The sequence below is a fragment of the Merops nubicus genome, unplaced genomic scaffold, assembly GCF_000691845.1.
Source record: "Merops nubicus isolate BGI_N331 unplaced genomic scaffold, ASM69184v1 scaffold44916, whole genome shotgun sequence".
In the NCBI taxonomy this organism is placed as follows: domain Eukaryota; kingdom Metazoa; phylum Chordata; class Aves; order Coraciiformes; family Meropidae; genus Merops; species Merops nubicus.
The window spans coordinates 605-17,347 of record NW_008613811.1 but is presented as its reverse complement, the minus strand read 5'-3'; the positions used below and the strand labels follow the sequence as shown (position 1 = coordinate 17,347).

At 38.8% G+C, this 16,743-nt stretch overlaps 2 protein-coding genes across 2 annotated transcripts; one reads left to right on the top strand and one right to left on the bottom strand.

The window, feature by feature from the left end:
- Positions 1 to 1,061: 1,061 nt before the first annotated feature.
- Positions 1,062 to 4,751, top strand: RBM12B (RNA binding motif protein 12B). The gene is made up of 2 exons (XM_008942002.1): positions 1,062 to 1,287; positions 2,001 to 4,751. The coding sequence occupies exon 2, from the start codon at positions 2,029 to 2,031 to the stop codon at positions 4,126 to 4,128; it is 2,100 nt and encodes a 699-aa protein (XP_008940250.1). The 5' UTR covers positions 1,062 to 1,287; positions 2,001 to 2,028; the 3' UTR covers positions 4,129 to 4,751.
- A 4,213-nt stretch (positions 4,752 to 8,964) lies between these two features.
- LOC103774592 (protein FAM92A1-like) lies at positions 8,965 to 16,161 on the bottom strand (the record flags this gene model as incomplete). Its single annotated transcript, XM_008942003.1, has 4 exons — positions 8,965 to 9,078; positions 13,308 to 13,427; positions 14,759 to 14,872; positions 16,026 to 16,161. Coding segments are annotated over 4 exons (484 nt in total), but the record flags the coding sequence as incomplete, so codon positions are not given.
- Positions 16,162 to 16,743: the final 582 nt, after the last annotated feature.

Genomic DNA, 16,743 nt, shown 5'->3' with positions numbered 1-16,743 from the left:
TTGTTTTTTTGGAGGGAGGATGTTTTTATTGGCTTCCAAGGTGGCTGTTCAGATGCAGGTTGGACATCAGTCAGTTTGTGGGAGGTGGTGAGTGATTTCCTTTGTTACACTTTTTTCTCTCTGCTGCGTAAGCTGTTTTTATCTTGGCCTGCAAGTTTTCTTGACTTGGTTCTTTCCATTTTCTTCCCCATCCTGCTGGTGGGGTCGAGGATGGAATGATCAGCTGTGTGGGTGCTTGGCTCCTGGCCAGGTTCAGCCCACCACAAAAACAGAGAGAACAGGTGATATTTATGGAAGTTACTAAATAGGCAGTTGTTTTCAGTTTGTTGTCTTTACAAAGTGCTGATGTAGAAGTGGAGTCCATCACTTAGAGCATTTTGGCTTTGTTCTCGTTTTGTTAAGCACAGGGGGAGTGATAGTTATTGTTGCAAGTAGGTGACTTGGCATCAGGGTCTAGTGCTTTAGGCTTGTTACTGACCAAGGGCTGTTTACAAGGGGCATTCTTAACCACTTGTCGCTGGAGTGTTGGGCTCTTTTTTAAAGGGATGTAGACGTTTGCTACAGCAGCTTGTGTATGTCCTGAGAGTACTGCGCTGCGTGTTGTGAGGGGTTAGATCGTGTTGAAAAGTCAGTGCGTTAAAGTCATTTGTGTTCTTGTCTTTGAAAGGCAGTAAACACAGGGAAAATACTGAAGTTTGCTTTGTAAATTGAAGTACTCCCTGAAGTTTCTTCTTGGATATTTTTGCTCTTTCATTTGATAGTCTTCACTGTGTACATTAAGTGTGGTGCTGGACTGGTGAGTAGTGTACTCTTGTTGTGAACTTTGAAAGCAGGTGGATTTCAGAAGAATGGACACATCCTGTGATCTTGAGATGGACTTATGCATCTTTCAAGGACTCAAAAGAATCGAATTGAGAGTTTTCCCCTCGATACGCTGTCAGTCTGTTTCATTTCAACAGTCCAGTGAGGCACAATTGATGACCAAGTAACCTCATCGTGTTTTCATCATTTCCAGAAGTCAACTTAGATTTTGAATTTCTTTTGCTTCTGAAACGGGAACACAAAGATGCAGTGCATAGCATCTTGGAACGTGGAAAGAGTTCTTCATATTGTCCCAAATTGTGGGGTCGTTACATGCTTGGCTTTAATATTAGCCGCTGCTATGGATGAGCAGTGTAGCACAGTAGGTACAGTGAAGTACAGATGTCAGCCATTAATTATGTTTCATTTTCTTTCCACAGTTAAGTTGATTTTACAGAATTTATCAGGTCTTCAAAGCAGAAACAGGTAAGCTGCCAAAAGCTTAATGCTTCTCACTGAGTTTTGTGGCAAGATGGTACACGGCCTTTTTTCTCACAGACTCATGGCTGGGAACTAGGATGTGCTCTCCTGAGTACCTGTGGCTCCTGCAGTTAATAGTCTGACTACGTGAAGGAGACGACATTTTTGAACACTAAGAAAACATGTTACTGAACAGAACCGATCATAGGGTAGAGCAACTTTTCAAAGCAGTAAAGTCATTACTGTTGTTGAATTACTTCATTTTGCAATGATGTAGTTATCCTTTTTCCTTTCTCCTTTTATCAAGTAGTATTTTCTGCTATGATTGCAAGTGTCCTGTTCAGAAGTAAGCATATTTTTTTTGCTCCTTAGGACTGGGTGGAGATCTCTGGCATCCACTAACTATGCCGTGAAAGACTTAGGTGTTCTGTAGGGATCACGGACGGTGAGGATTGACTGAGGTGGATTTTGTTGCCCTTAGGGTAGGGAATATTGATAGATTGTGCACATGTGCCGGTGGAGTAGCTAACTGTTCTGACTAATCACCTTTCAGCCAGTCTTGTTTAATTTTGTTCTTGTGAACTTGTGGGTTTTTTGATACCTTCTCTCTCGATTGAGATGAGGAGGTTCCTTAAAAAGGCTCTAGCTTCTTAACACTTAAGATACTGCAATAGCTGAGTACTAAAGACGTGCTATCATGTGTACCTTTTTGTCTGCAGGTGATTTTTGCTGTGGGTTGAGCTCAGCATGGCTGTAGTCATCCGTTTACAGGGGCTTCCTGTTGTTGCGGGTCCTGCAGATATTCGTCGTTTCTTCTTGGGATTGAATATTCCAGATGGAGGTGTGCATATTATTGGAGGAGAGATTGGGGAGGCTTTTATTATATTTGCAACAGACGAAGATGCACGGCGTGCCATGAGCTGCTCGGGAGGGTTTATCAAGGACTCGCGCATAGAGCTCTTTCTCAGCAGCAAGGCAGAAATGCAGAATACCATAGAAATGAGCCGGAAACGATTTGACCGCGGGGGCCGAGAAACTATGTCTGGCTCTAGAAGAACAGGTACTAACGGTTCTGGTGCAGCCGGTGTCGGAGACATTCCACGTGTAGTCACAGCTTTTCCAAAAGGAATAAGTAAACCTGGGTACGGACCACCAAATCATCCGGAGGCCGGCTTCCACAGCAACGGCATGAGGCACAGTGATATAGGTATCCCGAAGTCAAGCTATCAGTCAATAAAGGATCCTCATCCATTTAACCCAGATGATCTTTACTTGTTTCTACGTGGTATACCTTACTCTGCAACAGAAGATGATGTACTTGCTTTCCTTTCTGGGATAGGTGTGGATGGAGTGATTCTGATAAAGCATCGCAATGGTTTAAACAATGGTGATTGCTTGGTAAAATGTGCCACGCCTGGTGATGCCTTAGAAGGACTTAAACGTCACAGACAATACATGGGTCAGAGATTTATAGAAATCAGCCCGTCCACAGAGGAATGGTGGATCGAATACGGCGGGCGGGTGGACGTGCCAGATGAAATGGATCACTTCTTCTGTGAAGACCGTTCTCCGAGAAGCTCAGGCTACATGCATTCAAGGAGGCATTCTCATTCAAGATCACCAAGGAGACAAAGAACACATTCTCGTTCATCTCCCAGCCAGGAGTATTACATACACTTAAGAAACCTATCTACTAATGTGGAGAAGAGGGATTTGAAAGATTTTTTTCCTGACCTGGATATATGCAGCAAACAAATCAAGCTTCTAACAGATAAGCATCAGAGGAGGACTCGAGATGCCTTTGTGATGTTACGGAGTGAGAGAGATTATAAGGCTGCTTTGGAATGTCATAGAAAGGTTCTTCTTAATCGTTCTGTTTACATTTTTCCAATTTCAAGAAAGTCAATGTTGAAAATAATTGATTCTTGTGAGAGGAGAAGATCACAGGACAGAGATCATCCTGGACAGTCCATACCAGAAAAAAGTTATCGGGAAGGTCATTCTGGCCCTAAGACGTGCGTTTATGTAAGGAATTTTCCATTTGATGTGTCAAAACTCGAAGTGCAAAAGTTTTTTGCAAGATTTGATATTGAGGAAGATGACATTTACTTGCTCTATGATGAAAAAGGAGTCGGGCTGGGAGAAGCATTAGTGAAGTTTAAATCTGAAGAACAAGCCATGAAAGCAGAAAGTTTAAATCGCCGGAGATTCTTGGGAACAGAGGTATTAATAAGACTTGTATCTGAAGACCAGATGCAGAAGTTTGGTGTAGCTGTGCCATTCTCTGCGCCGGATGACGTGCAGGGGTATTCGCATCCGTATGACAGAGGTGAGCATTCCCGTCCAATGGGTTCACCATCTGGGCCACCACAGGGGCCACCTATGCATTCACTTGGTCCCCCTGGGAACTTCAGGCATCCTTCTGAATTTAGGCACCCTCCTGAGGACTTTGTGTGCCCTCCTAAGGATTTTAGAGGTCCACCACCCCTCGTAGATTTTGGTGGTGATGATGAACATTTTGGCAGAATGGAGTTTGGGAATAATAAAATGGGAGGTTTTCCTGAGGGCAGATTTATGCCGGATCCAAATTTCAGTGGTGGTTCTGAACGTGTTGTTCCTATTAGATTGAAAAATTTGCCTTTTAAAGCTACTCCTAATGAGATTCTGGATTTTTTCTATGGCTACAGAGTGATACCAGAGTCAGTTTCTGTACAGTACAATGAACAAGGATTGCCTTCGGGTGATGCCATCGTTGCTATGACAAACTATGAGGAAGCTATGGCTGCTATTAATGAACTGAATGACAGGCCAATTGGTGCACGGAAAGTTAAGCTGAGCTTGCTTTAAAGGAGGAAAAGATACTCTAGAGTAAAACTTTCTAGATTTGACAATATTGATGGTTATTTTCACTTTTTTAATTACTGGAAGAGGCAGAAGAAATGGTTTCCATCAACGGTTGTAAATAATACCAAGTTCAGTGGTTTAGCTCTTGGCTGAAATACCTGTGCGGTTAAGATACGAGAACTGTATTGTGCCTACTTGTGGCAGAGAAGAGCCCAGAAACTGTGTAGGGGACACAATGAATGTCTTGCATCAAGGTATAAAGGCATGGACTTATAATCCTCTGTGTTTGTGGTTTTTTTTGTTTTTTTTTTTTTTTCCTGTTTGCTCTAATTCCATGTCCCACAACTTTGCATCAAATTAAAAATATAAGTGCTGGTTGATTAACCACACAAATGGTTCAAATAGGAGGAACTTCAGTGCTACCTGCATTAATAAATAACACTTCTTACTGAGGCTAGCTTAATGAAATTTTTAAATGACTGATTTTTTTTTGTGTAAACAATAGTTTACAGGTTTTATTTGGTTTCATGTGTTTGCAGGCATTCCTACTAAGAAAAAAGACCTACCTGTTGACATTAGTTGGCTTTGCAACTTTTTTTTAAAGTAATAAAGAAATTGCTGTTAAACGTGTGTCTTATTTAGAACTGGTGTAGCCCATGAAGGCCACAGTTACGCTCAGCATACGTGGGTCTTGGTGAGAATGGTGCTGGTGGCTTCCTCTAGGAAGAGTGAACTGTTACTGCTTATCAGCACAGCAGTGGGTAGGCAGTGTGCAAGCACTGCAGAAATCTGTATGCATTGGTTGGATAGGCTTCTGCGTTCTTGCTTACCGAGGTACCTTGAGGCAGAAGATGCATGTTGGAACTGGATCAAGAATTCTGACTTCAGCCTGAGCTTTTGGAGTGGTCTTTGTTTTATCTCCACATGCTCATAATATGAATATTAACTTGCTAATGATGTCTGGACACATTCCAGGTCAATCTGATTAGTTTTAACCAGCATCTGTCACTGGCAAACAGCTACGTTGTTTTCTTATTTAAGAAAATACATGTTTGTCAGTTTTCAGAATGCTTTGATAGTACCAGCATATTTAAATTTTGGGAAGAAATAAAAGCTAGTCTGTTTGAGGCAAAACTTCATCTTCAAAATCCATGCTTAGTAGAAAACTTTGGTTGTGTAGATAAGGACTTTGTTGATATTGCAACTGTACAAGATAGTACTTGGAGTAGTAATTTCACAAAGTTTTACTCCCCTCTCAAAACAAGACAATGAAGTTGTAAGTTGGCAATGAGAACTTTTTTAACCTTTCATCAGGCAATACCAAAACTGCATAGATTGGTAGAGCACTTGATGTTGGCAGGGACCCAGAGGTTGCTAGTCCAAGCTCCTTCTCCAAGCAGGGTCCTCTTCAAAAGGTTACTCAAGGCCTTGTCCGTTGCGCTTTTAATTGCTCTATGGACAGGGACTCCACAGCCTCTCTGGGCAGCTTGTTCCAGAGACTGATCACCCTCACCGCTGGTTAAACATTAATTACTGTGTTCTGTGTGAAGTCATCGGCATTGCTGAACTTCCATGTTCACTACTTTACGTAGAAGCAAGAAAAATCAAGAGGATTTTCAAATTCTAAACACTTGCATACCTTTTTTTGCTGTCTGGTAGGAATACACTTCAGAGACTACTGTTCTGAATATTCCTCTGAATTTAAATGGAATTAAAATAAACCCCAACAAAGTGGTCCTTTTATTTCACAGCTACTATAAAAGAGATCAAGGAACCAGAAGACCTTGCAGGGAAAATAAAGTGTTATTAAGAATCCTCAAAATAAACTTGTCTGACCAAATAATGCTGTTGAAAATTTCACTGTGATTATTTTTGTAAGCTAACATTATCTTTTATTTATATAAGCTAACAATTATGCTAATTCTTGTCTCTGTACTACCATTGGTGTTGTAAATGTGAATATAAATAATTTTCCAATTAATCAGCTTTAGATGATTTGTTGATTCTAAAGTTGTAGCTACGACACAACAGGAGATTTCAAACACTGCAAATAAATTGGTAGGCTTTTCACAATGCTTCTAGAGTACACGTACATGAATTATTTTAATGAAAAAATCTCAAGCAAGTTTGAGTAATTGCTGCTATGATAACATCAATTTTTGGGATGGTAAAATTCTTCCCACATAGTGAATACAGAAAAAAGTCATGAAGCTTATAATGACAGGGGTTATAATTAGGCATTTCCAAATTTTTTTTTTTTTTTTTTTTGGTTTTCCTTATAGGTAATGTGTTTTTAATGTGAGGCCAGATTAGAGTGTATGACTACTCTAGGTTAATCTGAAATGTCTGATTAAAACTCAGAAAAAGTGGTGTGGGTTTTTTTTAAAGGTCTGTAAAGACAAAATCTGTACTTCAACTGTACAGATGATCTGAAGCATAGGGAATTGGGAGGGGATGCCAGTGCATCAGTTCACTCTCCTGTTAACTTTAATATTATTTATCTTGCTGCTATGTTTTGGTTGGAGTTTCGTGGTTTTCCTTCCCAGCGCGGATGTGTGACCTGTCTGTACACACGTTCTGTTCGCATTCTGCCTGAAGGGGTGGCACAGGCACGTGGTGAGCTGACAGGAGTTCTTGAAAACAGGGTGTTCTAACTTCAGATGTTTCATGGTTTGGAGGCACTGTACTTCCAGTATAAGAGACAAATCAGAGGTAATCTTTAATTACATGGCTTGAATTATTGCTCTTTTAAAATATCACCCATCCAGTAAAAGATTTACCACTGAACTGCTGCATTTTTTTGTGTTTATATAAAACGTGTAATTAGTTACACTTGCTCTGAAGTTGGTTTTGCTACTGCTGTCCAAAAATTATGATGTAAAGGAGAACTGTCTCTGTCAGAAACGGTCAGTACTAGTGATGACACACAGAAGCATCTTGAGGCTTTCAGAAAAGCTGTAACATGTGACAGCATCAGGAGTACAAGAAGAGAGCCCTTAGTCCCAAAGGTGGGCCAGCATGTCCAATACGCGTGCCAAGAATGGATACAAGCAAATGGAGTAGGAAGCACACCATGAGAAAAATCTTTGTAAAAGTGCCTTTGGGTAATATTTAATTCTGTAATTACATTTGAAGTTCTGGATTTAAAATACTTTAATCAGTTATGCATTTTCCTGCATAGTTTCGAGGTCACACAGTTTCTGTCCAACATGCAAACTTAAGACATATCTGCAGGAGAAAGTTGCCCAACATGGGATTTCTCCCTTTCAGTTTTTCTGGAATTCCTAAAGTCAACTTTTTTGTGAAGTAGGGGAAGGAATTTGAAGCTGCGGAGTTAAAAGTTTGATTTCTATTTCTGTACCCTGGCTACTAATTTTTTAGTGGGTATTAATCTAAACAACTCTTCCTTTTGTATTCAGAATCCCTTTTTCAAGGCATAGTACAGAAATAATAGCTATTTGCATATATATGTATTATAGGTAAAATGGGTATAGTCATGAAGTTAACCATCTGCTGTGGAGATGCACTACATGGCTTCACTGAACATGAGATGGTGAAGTGGTCATCCTAATTCTGATGCTGTAATACAAATATTTGATTCAATATAATATTTGAAGTGCCCTAGTTGCTGAAGTAGATGGGAGTTAGTTACCTAGATAATTTTTAACTTTTGGTCATTAGTATTCTTGTCAACAGTAAATCAACAGCAGTATGTAATTCTTGAGAAAAACTATTTTCTGGGCTTAAACCAGAACCCTATATTGTCACAGTTTTCATCACGTTCATTTTTGGAAACACCTGTTTTTTTTGTCTGTCAAAACAAGTATGCATTGTGTACTTGGCATCAGCGGGCAAAGGCAGCACCAATATTAAACATGCACTTCCTCATTTATTTCCATAACCAAACCAATACTTGGTTAAAACTTAAAGGTTGTTTTCCCAGTTAAAGTTTAAATTCTAGATTTTTGTTGTGTTCTTTCTTTAGCAGATACTAAAGGTGGAGATAAACAACATGGTAGCAGCTTTCTGGTAGACAGTTGTATGTTGTTCAAAACCGAACATGCATAAGCAGTGAAACACATGAAACTTGAGCTATATGTGGCATGTCACCGAGTCTAGTATTAACTATATAAAATATCAACTAGTTTTATTATGAAGGCACTTTTATTTAAAAGCAAAGCAGCATTAAAAGTAGATAGTGGGCTAGGTCTGTAGATGTGACTGTTCTGTATGTGTAAAGGAATTAAAAGTCATCTTGGTCAAGCCTGAGGAAAACGAGAATGAGAAAACCACACCTCAGCTGCCTTCAGCCATCCCAGGTGGGTCACCAAATGTAACAGGGCTGTTGATGTAATCAGTTCCTTGAGTATTACAGTTACTTTGGGATGTATAAAACCAACTATGACAGGTATAGCTAGACAACTTACTAATTCCAAGAGGTGTATAGCTAGAGAACAAGCTAATAGTTTGGCAGAGTTGCATCAAACCCTTATGTTCCTAACTGCTTGTCAGCTTAGTGTGGTTTTTTGGACACTGTTTATGTAATTGAAGCAAGTACGACTGCAGCGTAACATCTATGCAAATACAATACAGGATTCTATTTAAATGCTTCATTTTCTGTCTAATGAAATGGTCCACTTTCAGCAGATTTTGTTCCATTGTTTGAAACAGGTCATTTGTTGTCTGGCACCCTGCTGTTAGTGCCAGCTCTTGCTCCTGTTGGAATTTTAAAAACACAGCCTCTGTGAAGTTTCTCATTAACACACAAGAGCCTTTATGTAAAGGAAATTTCTTTTTTTTCCCCCTATTAAAAAAAAAGAGACTCTTAGGACAGTTTTGTTATCTCACTTCCTTAGTAGCATCTAATTCCTCCTCCTCTTCCTCATCATCATCTTCCTCTTCTTCCTCCTCCTCCTCTTCTTCTTCCTCTTTTCTTAGCATACTGCTGGAAATCTGCTAGAACAAAAATTCAACAAAAGTAAACCATGTGTTTGTTCTCCTGAGACAAAAAGAATTCCCTGTTGGCATTTCCAGTCTATGGACTTGGCAGATTTTTTGTTTAGGGGGAGGGAGGAGGTTGTTAACCCTTCAACTTCTAGTAATGTGCACAATGCCAACAGAAAGATCCACAGAACATAAATACAATAATGGTCTTTTTTAAAGCAAAAAAACCCTGTAGTCCTGAGAACTATTATAGGATTGGGAAAACTATACATCAATGGAATTAATATTAAAAATAAGAAGGATGCAAGTCAGTGTTTTCCTGCGCTGGCTGCTGAGACAGCAGGCTCAAGATGAGCATTAAGGCTTAATCTTATCTTGAAGACCTCAAACCTCTTCAGTGAAATGAAAAACTCAGCACTATGCTGCTCTAAGTAGGTTTTGAGAATAAATAGGACAAACTGTACTAGAAGAGTCTTCTTGATTGAGGTATGAACTTTCACTGCCCATGAGTGCTTGCCCTTCAGACTGATACTGTAGGCCTTCTCTGGTTCATCGGATGTTAAAAGAGTGCCAGCTGCCAAGCTTTGATCTCCTCTGACAGATTTTGCAATCTGTACTGTTTTCTAATGAGGGTTCCATCTGATTTCTATTGAAGCTAGATTCTTTGCAGAAGATGCAACATTTATAATTTAAAGTGGAATATATGTATTTCTGGTTTTATTTTTCATTGAGAAAAGGAACATTAAAGTGAAAGACAGTTATCCAAGTCATCTGGAATGCTTTTGAAAAATCATTTTAGGTTCAGCAGTTCTCTAAGGGCATCTGCAGCTCTAATTTTGGTTATATTTTCTGAGTTTTCTCACATACAGTGATAAATAAAACTTAAGTACTGAAGACAAAACCAGCCTTTATTTTAACAATCCCCCAATTTTAAAAAGTCCTTAAACGCTGGTTATTAAACTGACTTCTGAAATCTTGTAATTTATACAGCTATGTAACAGAAGTTTTTTTGTGTGCACATAAAGCAAACTGCAATCACTGAACTAATGAAAGCATAAAAATCCTTAGTCTTGGTGCTCACGAAGTAGATAATTTAGCTTGAAGCAAATGCTTGCTTACAAATCTCTGAAAGTAACAGAAAATGGAGTTAATCACTGGATGAAGCTGGGTTAACTTGAGTCTAAATGCTAAAATAGCAATCTTTCATTCCATGAAAGAAGAAAAAGACAGACACTGATTTGTAATGGGATATCAAGGAGTGCTCCAGACTGAGCCAGCTAAGGTAGCTTTGTTTCACAGGATAGACTAATTTTCCAAGTATTTTTTAGTTATGAGCATATGAAACTCTGAAGCAGAACTTCAATCATAATTCTGAATAAAAGTTCTCCCTTTCCTGAAATAACAGGTGCTATTTGAGCTGTAAGTCTTTTTTCTGCTCACTATTTGAGTACCTCTGACCATACAGTAACTAACTAAATAGTAAATGAAATATTTCCGGTGGTGGTACAATGGCTAACTTAAGAACTGAACTGGATTAGAGTAAGGAGAGAAAGGAAATTAGGCAGTTTAAATTCATGTTATTTTGCCATAGAGCTAGAACATACCACTTGAAAATTGAATTTTTGATTCCTTAATGCTGAAAAAAAAAAATTTATAAACTTGTGTAGTTAAGTTTGGCTTAAAATATCTTGAAAAGGTCATTCTCTTCTGCTGTAGTTCTGGCTAAAATGCAGCATACCAACCTGAGTCAGTAAAACTAAACACTGAAGATAAAACTGCTAGGTGAAGTACAAAACAAAAGGATTTAAAAAAATTGTCATGAAAATGTAAACAGCCTTTTCAGCACTTGTACAATAGTTGTGTTTAAACAAAGGCCAGAACCTCTTAAGTGGTCTCATAATGGGGAGCCCCCCTATGAAAAGCAGCTTTCCTGGTGCACAGAATTTTCCCCTCCTGATTGTACTCCTTGCATAGAAATGAAATAATACTGGTCTCATTGCACTGTCAGTGCAGCTCGGGACATTAACTGTTTCCAGCAGGACTGCCCACTGCTCCTTCCCTTGTGGTTTGACAGCCCAGGCTGCTAAATGAGGCCTGGCAGGTCGGGCGCAGGAACGAGCATCTTGGTTGCCTCAGCTATTTATTCCAAGCGTGAGCTGAAAACAACTGCCAAAGTCAAGGTGGGAAAGAGGGGAGGGACAAAAGCATGAAAAGGGACACAAAAATATCAGTGATCTTTGCAGGTTCCTGCTTTTGGTAATTTATCATACAATACTCCACCCAGAATACCTACCCCAGGAGTAAGAGAAAGGACACACTTAGATTACCATGTTGCATGAGAAAGCAATGTGACATCACGTTAAGGCACCAGAAATTTAAAAGGAGGTAGTTCTGTGTGAAAAAGTGAATCAAGCTCAAGGAGTACCTTAGATATTTAATATAGAGCTAATACAGAAAGATAGTGCACAGAACCAGAGATAAATTCAAGGATGGTACAAGTACTGTGTTAGTGGTACAGTTCATCCTGCCCGATAGGCAGTGAATTCCCACCCCATCGCCCACCTACAGGTCACTGTTTGTGCCGTGTCCCCTTCCCCATGGTCTTAGTCTGCATCACTGTGAACTGCTTCCTGTATTATTTATACTGCTTTAAACTGAAAATTCTGAAGTGCTGTATTATGGCCAGGAAATGATTATTATGTAGCATGAAACCAGACTTGTGAAAACTTTGGGAATGAAAGATCCACAGAAAGGTGAAATATATCACCCAGAGGTTTTTCTGAACATGGCATTTTTGCTAGTGAGATGTTTGGTGGGTTCCAGAGATCAGAGCCCCTGGTGTATTTCAAGGTGCTGATCCTGATGCAAGATGCTGTCTGCAGAATCAGAAAGGGTAGCGTGGGGGGTGTGGAACAGGACACCTGCCTCTGCTGCCCTGTAGTGATTGCACAAGGAGGATGTTCCAACCCTTTTCCTGCCGTGGGATCCTCCTCTGCAGATATGCTGCACAGCCGAGTAAGATGACTTTGTTTTAAAATATATTGCAGTTTCACTCTAGGTCCATGGCTTCATATTCTTTCAGATATTCCATTGACAGGTTATGAGAGCACGAACATCTGAAATTATAGCTAGAAGAGAGGTCTAGGAGAAGAGTAAGGTGAACTTGCAAGTTACTCAGAATGGAGTAACTTACTTGGAGTAACTCCCTCTTCAAGAGAAATCACAGTCTACGTACATTCAGGTTTGTTTGTTTGTTTGTTTGTTTGTTTTCAAAAAACTGAATGGGTAAACATTTTCTGAAGTAGCTTGAATACGGAATCTGCTTGTTTGATACAGACAACAGGCAACATTCAAAGTGAAGGTTGGCCTTCATGCCCTGAATCACTGGGTTCTTTTATCTTTTCACATGGCACAACTCATGCTTCCAACAACAGAGTCACTCAACTGTAATAACCGATCCTTTCTGTGATGAGAGCAGAGAAGGGGTAATAATGTGTATGAAATCAAGAAAAGTTTTTAGTATTACAATATCTACGTGTGATTAGATCCAAAGAAGAAAAGTGGGATGGGTGGGAATCATCTTAGTTACAGGATTAAGGATGCAGTAAAGAAAAAAAAAATAGCCATTTTGCAATGTCTTCAAGTTTACAGCTGCAAACAAGTGTCAGAGATTTTTGCAAGGTAGTTGGTTCAAAATCAGTGGCACTTTCTCCATCTGTCTCACTCATTTTTATCATACTCCTTTTCCTCACTTGATCTGAATTTTCAGAGCATGAAAGGAAAAGTCCATTGGTCATGGGTTTGCTCTGCTGCTAGGAGGTATCACTAGTCTGAATAAGGATCTGGGAGAGAATCCACACTCTAGGATCTGGATACTGAGACTGAGATTATGCAAGTGTTATTTCAAGAATGTCACTTCTGTTTCCATCAAGTTCCTAGATTTTTTTCTCTGCAAGATGCTACACTTTGTTGATGAAAGAAATAGTATTGCTGGAAATAGCATTTTTCAGAAGTAAACAATGCAACATTAATAACTGATTTTGCTTTTTTCCTCAAGTAAAAATGATAATGCTGCATTATTAGAAGCTTAATATGATATTCATGCCCTTGAAGTCTCTTTACCTTTGTAACTGCCCTGAACTGAATAAAGATGGCAGATCCATGTACATTAGCTAAGGCTTTACTTAAGACATTCTTTTACTACAGTGATGTAGCATTTAAAATTTTTTTTTTCTTACCTGTACTGTCCTCAGTGAAGATTTTAAGGAGCCAGTTCTTTGCATGGGGGACTTTGAATTGGCACGAACGATGTCTAGGCGAGACTGGTAGTCTGGTGGGTACAGCATGCTCCGGAAAACCTGCGCCAATGAAGGGAGCTGTGACTTGGAGGCCAAGATAGAGCTTGCGAGCTAACAGTCACCAGTACTGAAGCTAACCGAAATGCAGCATTGTGCACTTAAACCTGCCCTAGAGAAACGCATCAGCTGTAGTTTGGATTGATCGCTTTTAGATGAAACAACATCCTTGCCCAACCTGAGACACACCAACACACTTAGGTGGTCAAAGTAAACATTCTTCAGAGATCTGAGGGGATTTACAAGTGGAAAACTGAAGCTGCTTTTTACCAACATACGTAGCTGAGGGTCAGGCTAACCAGAGGTATGAACCCCAGCAACTCCCTCCAGGCTCCATTTCTTGGAGAGATGAACTCTTTGCCCTTTCACAAGCAAGTCCTCGCTGCCCGTCACAGCTGCATCAGAAGAATTTTATCTGAAGTGTCCAGGAGATGTGTAGCTCAAGAAAAATTTGCAAAAAGTCTTAGAATACAGGGGAGACCATAATAACTATTATACATAAAAATTCTTTCCAGTAGCCAAAAGAGGAAATTATAAGACTAACAGCCTGATACTAAAAATAACACTATTTGTGCAAGACTTTATTAATAAAGTCAAGGAAGATAGAATTATGGTCAAAAATACCAAGTGGTCTCAAATTTGACCACCACTGAAGAAACATGATTTTGTATGTCTTGTGCTAACAGAATACGGCCATCCTTGGGCCTGAGCTATATCGTGGAAAAAGTAAAATTTGGATTGATCTGTTTTCTTGACAAGATGAACACATATACACAACTTACGCTTCAATGATACTAAGTTTAAAGCCTCAGCATCCATAAGAACTCCAAAAATGAGTAAGACTGAAAAACACGTCTTAGGAAAAAGACAAGTCTCTTAATTCTAGAACAGCTTAATAAATAACAATGACAGATGAAAACAAGCAAACAAAACTCAGAATAGAAAGAAGAGAGGTATTTTAATGATGTAATTAGTCTTTAGAACATCTTATCAGCGCAGTGTAAGATTTTCTCTTATTTTGTATCTTTACAAGATTCACTGCAGAGGTGTTCTTTAAGAACTATGATTAGTTGAGCCTGGAGTGGCAGTTAATTTAGGTAGTCTCTTATCTGTATTTTGTGGGAAAGATTAGATTGCCACTGCAGTTCTTATCTGTTTTTAAAATCTCTGAGTTTATGAATCTGCACATTCCTGATGGAGAAGTGCAAAAAAGGGGGTCCGTACACATCAGGTTTGTTTGGGGAACCTGAAACATATGTTGCATTTTCTGCCTGGGACATTTATAACCTCAAAGTGTGAAAACTGGTTCTATGTAGTAGGTAAATCAGTCTTACCTCTAAATCTTCATTTTCATCAATATTTTGGATATTTTGGTAGGCAGCAGTATATATCTCTAAAGCTTTCCCATGAAATAACATTTCAATAGTTATAAATTCAGAAAATATGTTCTAAAAGCAAACAAAACCAAAGGTTATCTTAATGCAGTAAAGTACATTTTCACTTCAAAGATAAGAAATGACAGAATCCACTACTTGGTATTTATATGATACAAATAGCTGCACAACACCTGGTTCTTTTAAGTAGTCAGACCTGAATTTTAGGAATTAAACATAAATGCTGGCTGGGCTGTCACCTATGCAGTTGTCATCTCATACAAAATTTGTAAGTAAATACTTGAAAAGCAAAGAGGAGATTCAGGAGGAATAAATAAAGTGTGACTAAATAAAATGCCATGCTGCAAACTCACTTGATATGTATTTGCAAGATGTAGTCAGTGGATTTCTACTTTATTGATGGCAGTCTTTTTTAACAGCTTGGGGATAAGTTACCTCTACATTTTATACATAGCTATTATCTACAGATAATGATATATTTTATATAATGGAATATTCTTTAGATATTAAAACCCCATTTGAAGACATCTTCAGAACTCACACAATCTTTTTCATATTACTCTAACATCAAGTACTGGTTGGTCTGGTTGGGTTTTTCAACCACCTTTTATTTGTTCCTGTTCGGTCTGTCCTCCTCCTCACAATAACAAAGTATCTTACTTCAGCAATTTTATAATTAAATTTGAGATCACATATTGCCAATGTTTTTGAGTCACTATAGTCTTTGGGACTTGAGCCAGTTGACATTAAGAGAGAATGAAAACTTGATTACTTGAAGTCACTGGACATGGCATGCTTTCTGCATCAGTGATGCTTTTGACTGCTGTAATCTAGACAAATTTCAGTATGGATAAATCTACTATTTACTTCCCACTATTTCTGTTATTTTTGGTGATACTAATCTGTGTAGATCATATTCCACTAGCAAATGCAGTGAAACAGAATACAGCAACTGTTAGCAGGTGCAGATGCTGAACAGTTGGATACAGGAAAATTCTGAATTCATTAAACTGGAAGTGTAATTAACTGATTTTTTAATTGTAAAGTTCACGATATATAGATTTTGAAATATTAATGAATACCACAACATTTGTATTTATGTAGGCTTAAGTTCTAAATGTTGCTAATCTTGCCAAAGAGTAACTACAGTAATCTTTTTATGCAAGAGGAGATGTGATATCATATAGTGAAATATGAATACACATACTTTTATGTCCTTTATTTTCTGTTTCTCAAAATTATCAATCGTTTCCTCTAACTGCCGAGTTATTCGAGTTGCATCCAGTGAAGCTCTTTGAAGTTCACTTTCAGCCTGGTAAAGTAACACAAAGGTGAAATTAGTCCTGTATTTGATACAAAGATACTTGCTCTGATTGCCATGAAAACATTTAAGGCTGGGTTTTTCAAAATACTACACATCTGTGTTACTCTATTTGTAAATTGGTTTGTAGTTTAATAAACAAATAAAGAGGTCTTCTACATTTCTGACTTCGATCTGAAACACAAAAAACAAGTAGCTGGAGCTAGAGTAGCTGCAGCGAGGCAGTAAGTCCCACTGCCTAACCCATTTGCTGTAACCCTGGTCTGCTAATTCCACTGAGCCAGTCCTCACACTGCTGCTGAAACAGTGACTGAGTTCAGGGAATTAATCCAGCACAAGGGTTCACCCTTTGGAAAAGTGAAGCATTTCTTTAAGCTGGTGTAAAGGAGAGGGCAGGAGTGTACAGGCCAGAGTGGTGGATGAGGGGAAAAGATCACCCTTTATGTTTGAATGCAGATTGATCTGCTGCATCTAGAACAAGTGTCATGGGCTGCACCTCACCTCACCAAGTTTTTATAAATTATTTGAACAGACAATAGAGCAGCAGCAGGAACTAATGCACTTCTGTATCTCAGTCAGCAGAATAGAGTTAATATTTTTAGAT

Excerpts from the sequence above, each read along its gene's own strand:
- RBM12B (XM_008942002.1), top strand. The coding sequence starts at position 2,029 with ATGGCTGTAGTCATCCGTTTACAGGGGCTTCCTGTTGTTGCGGGTCCT.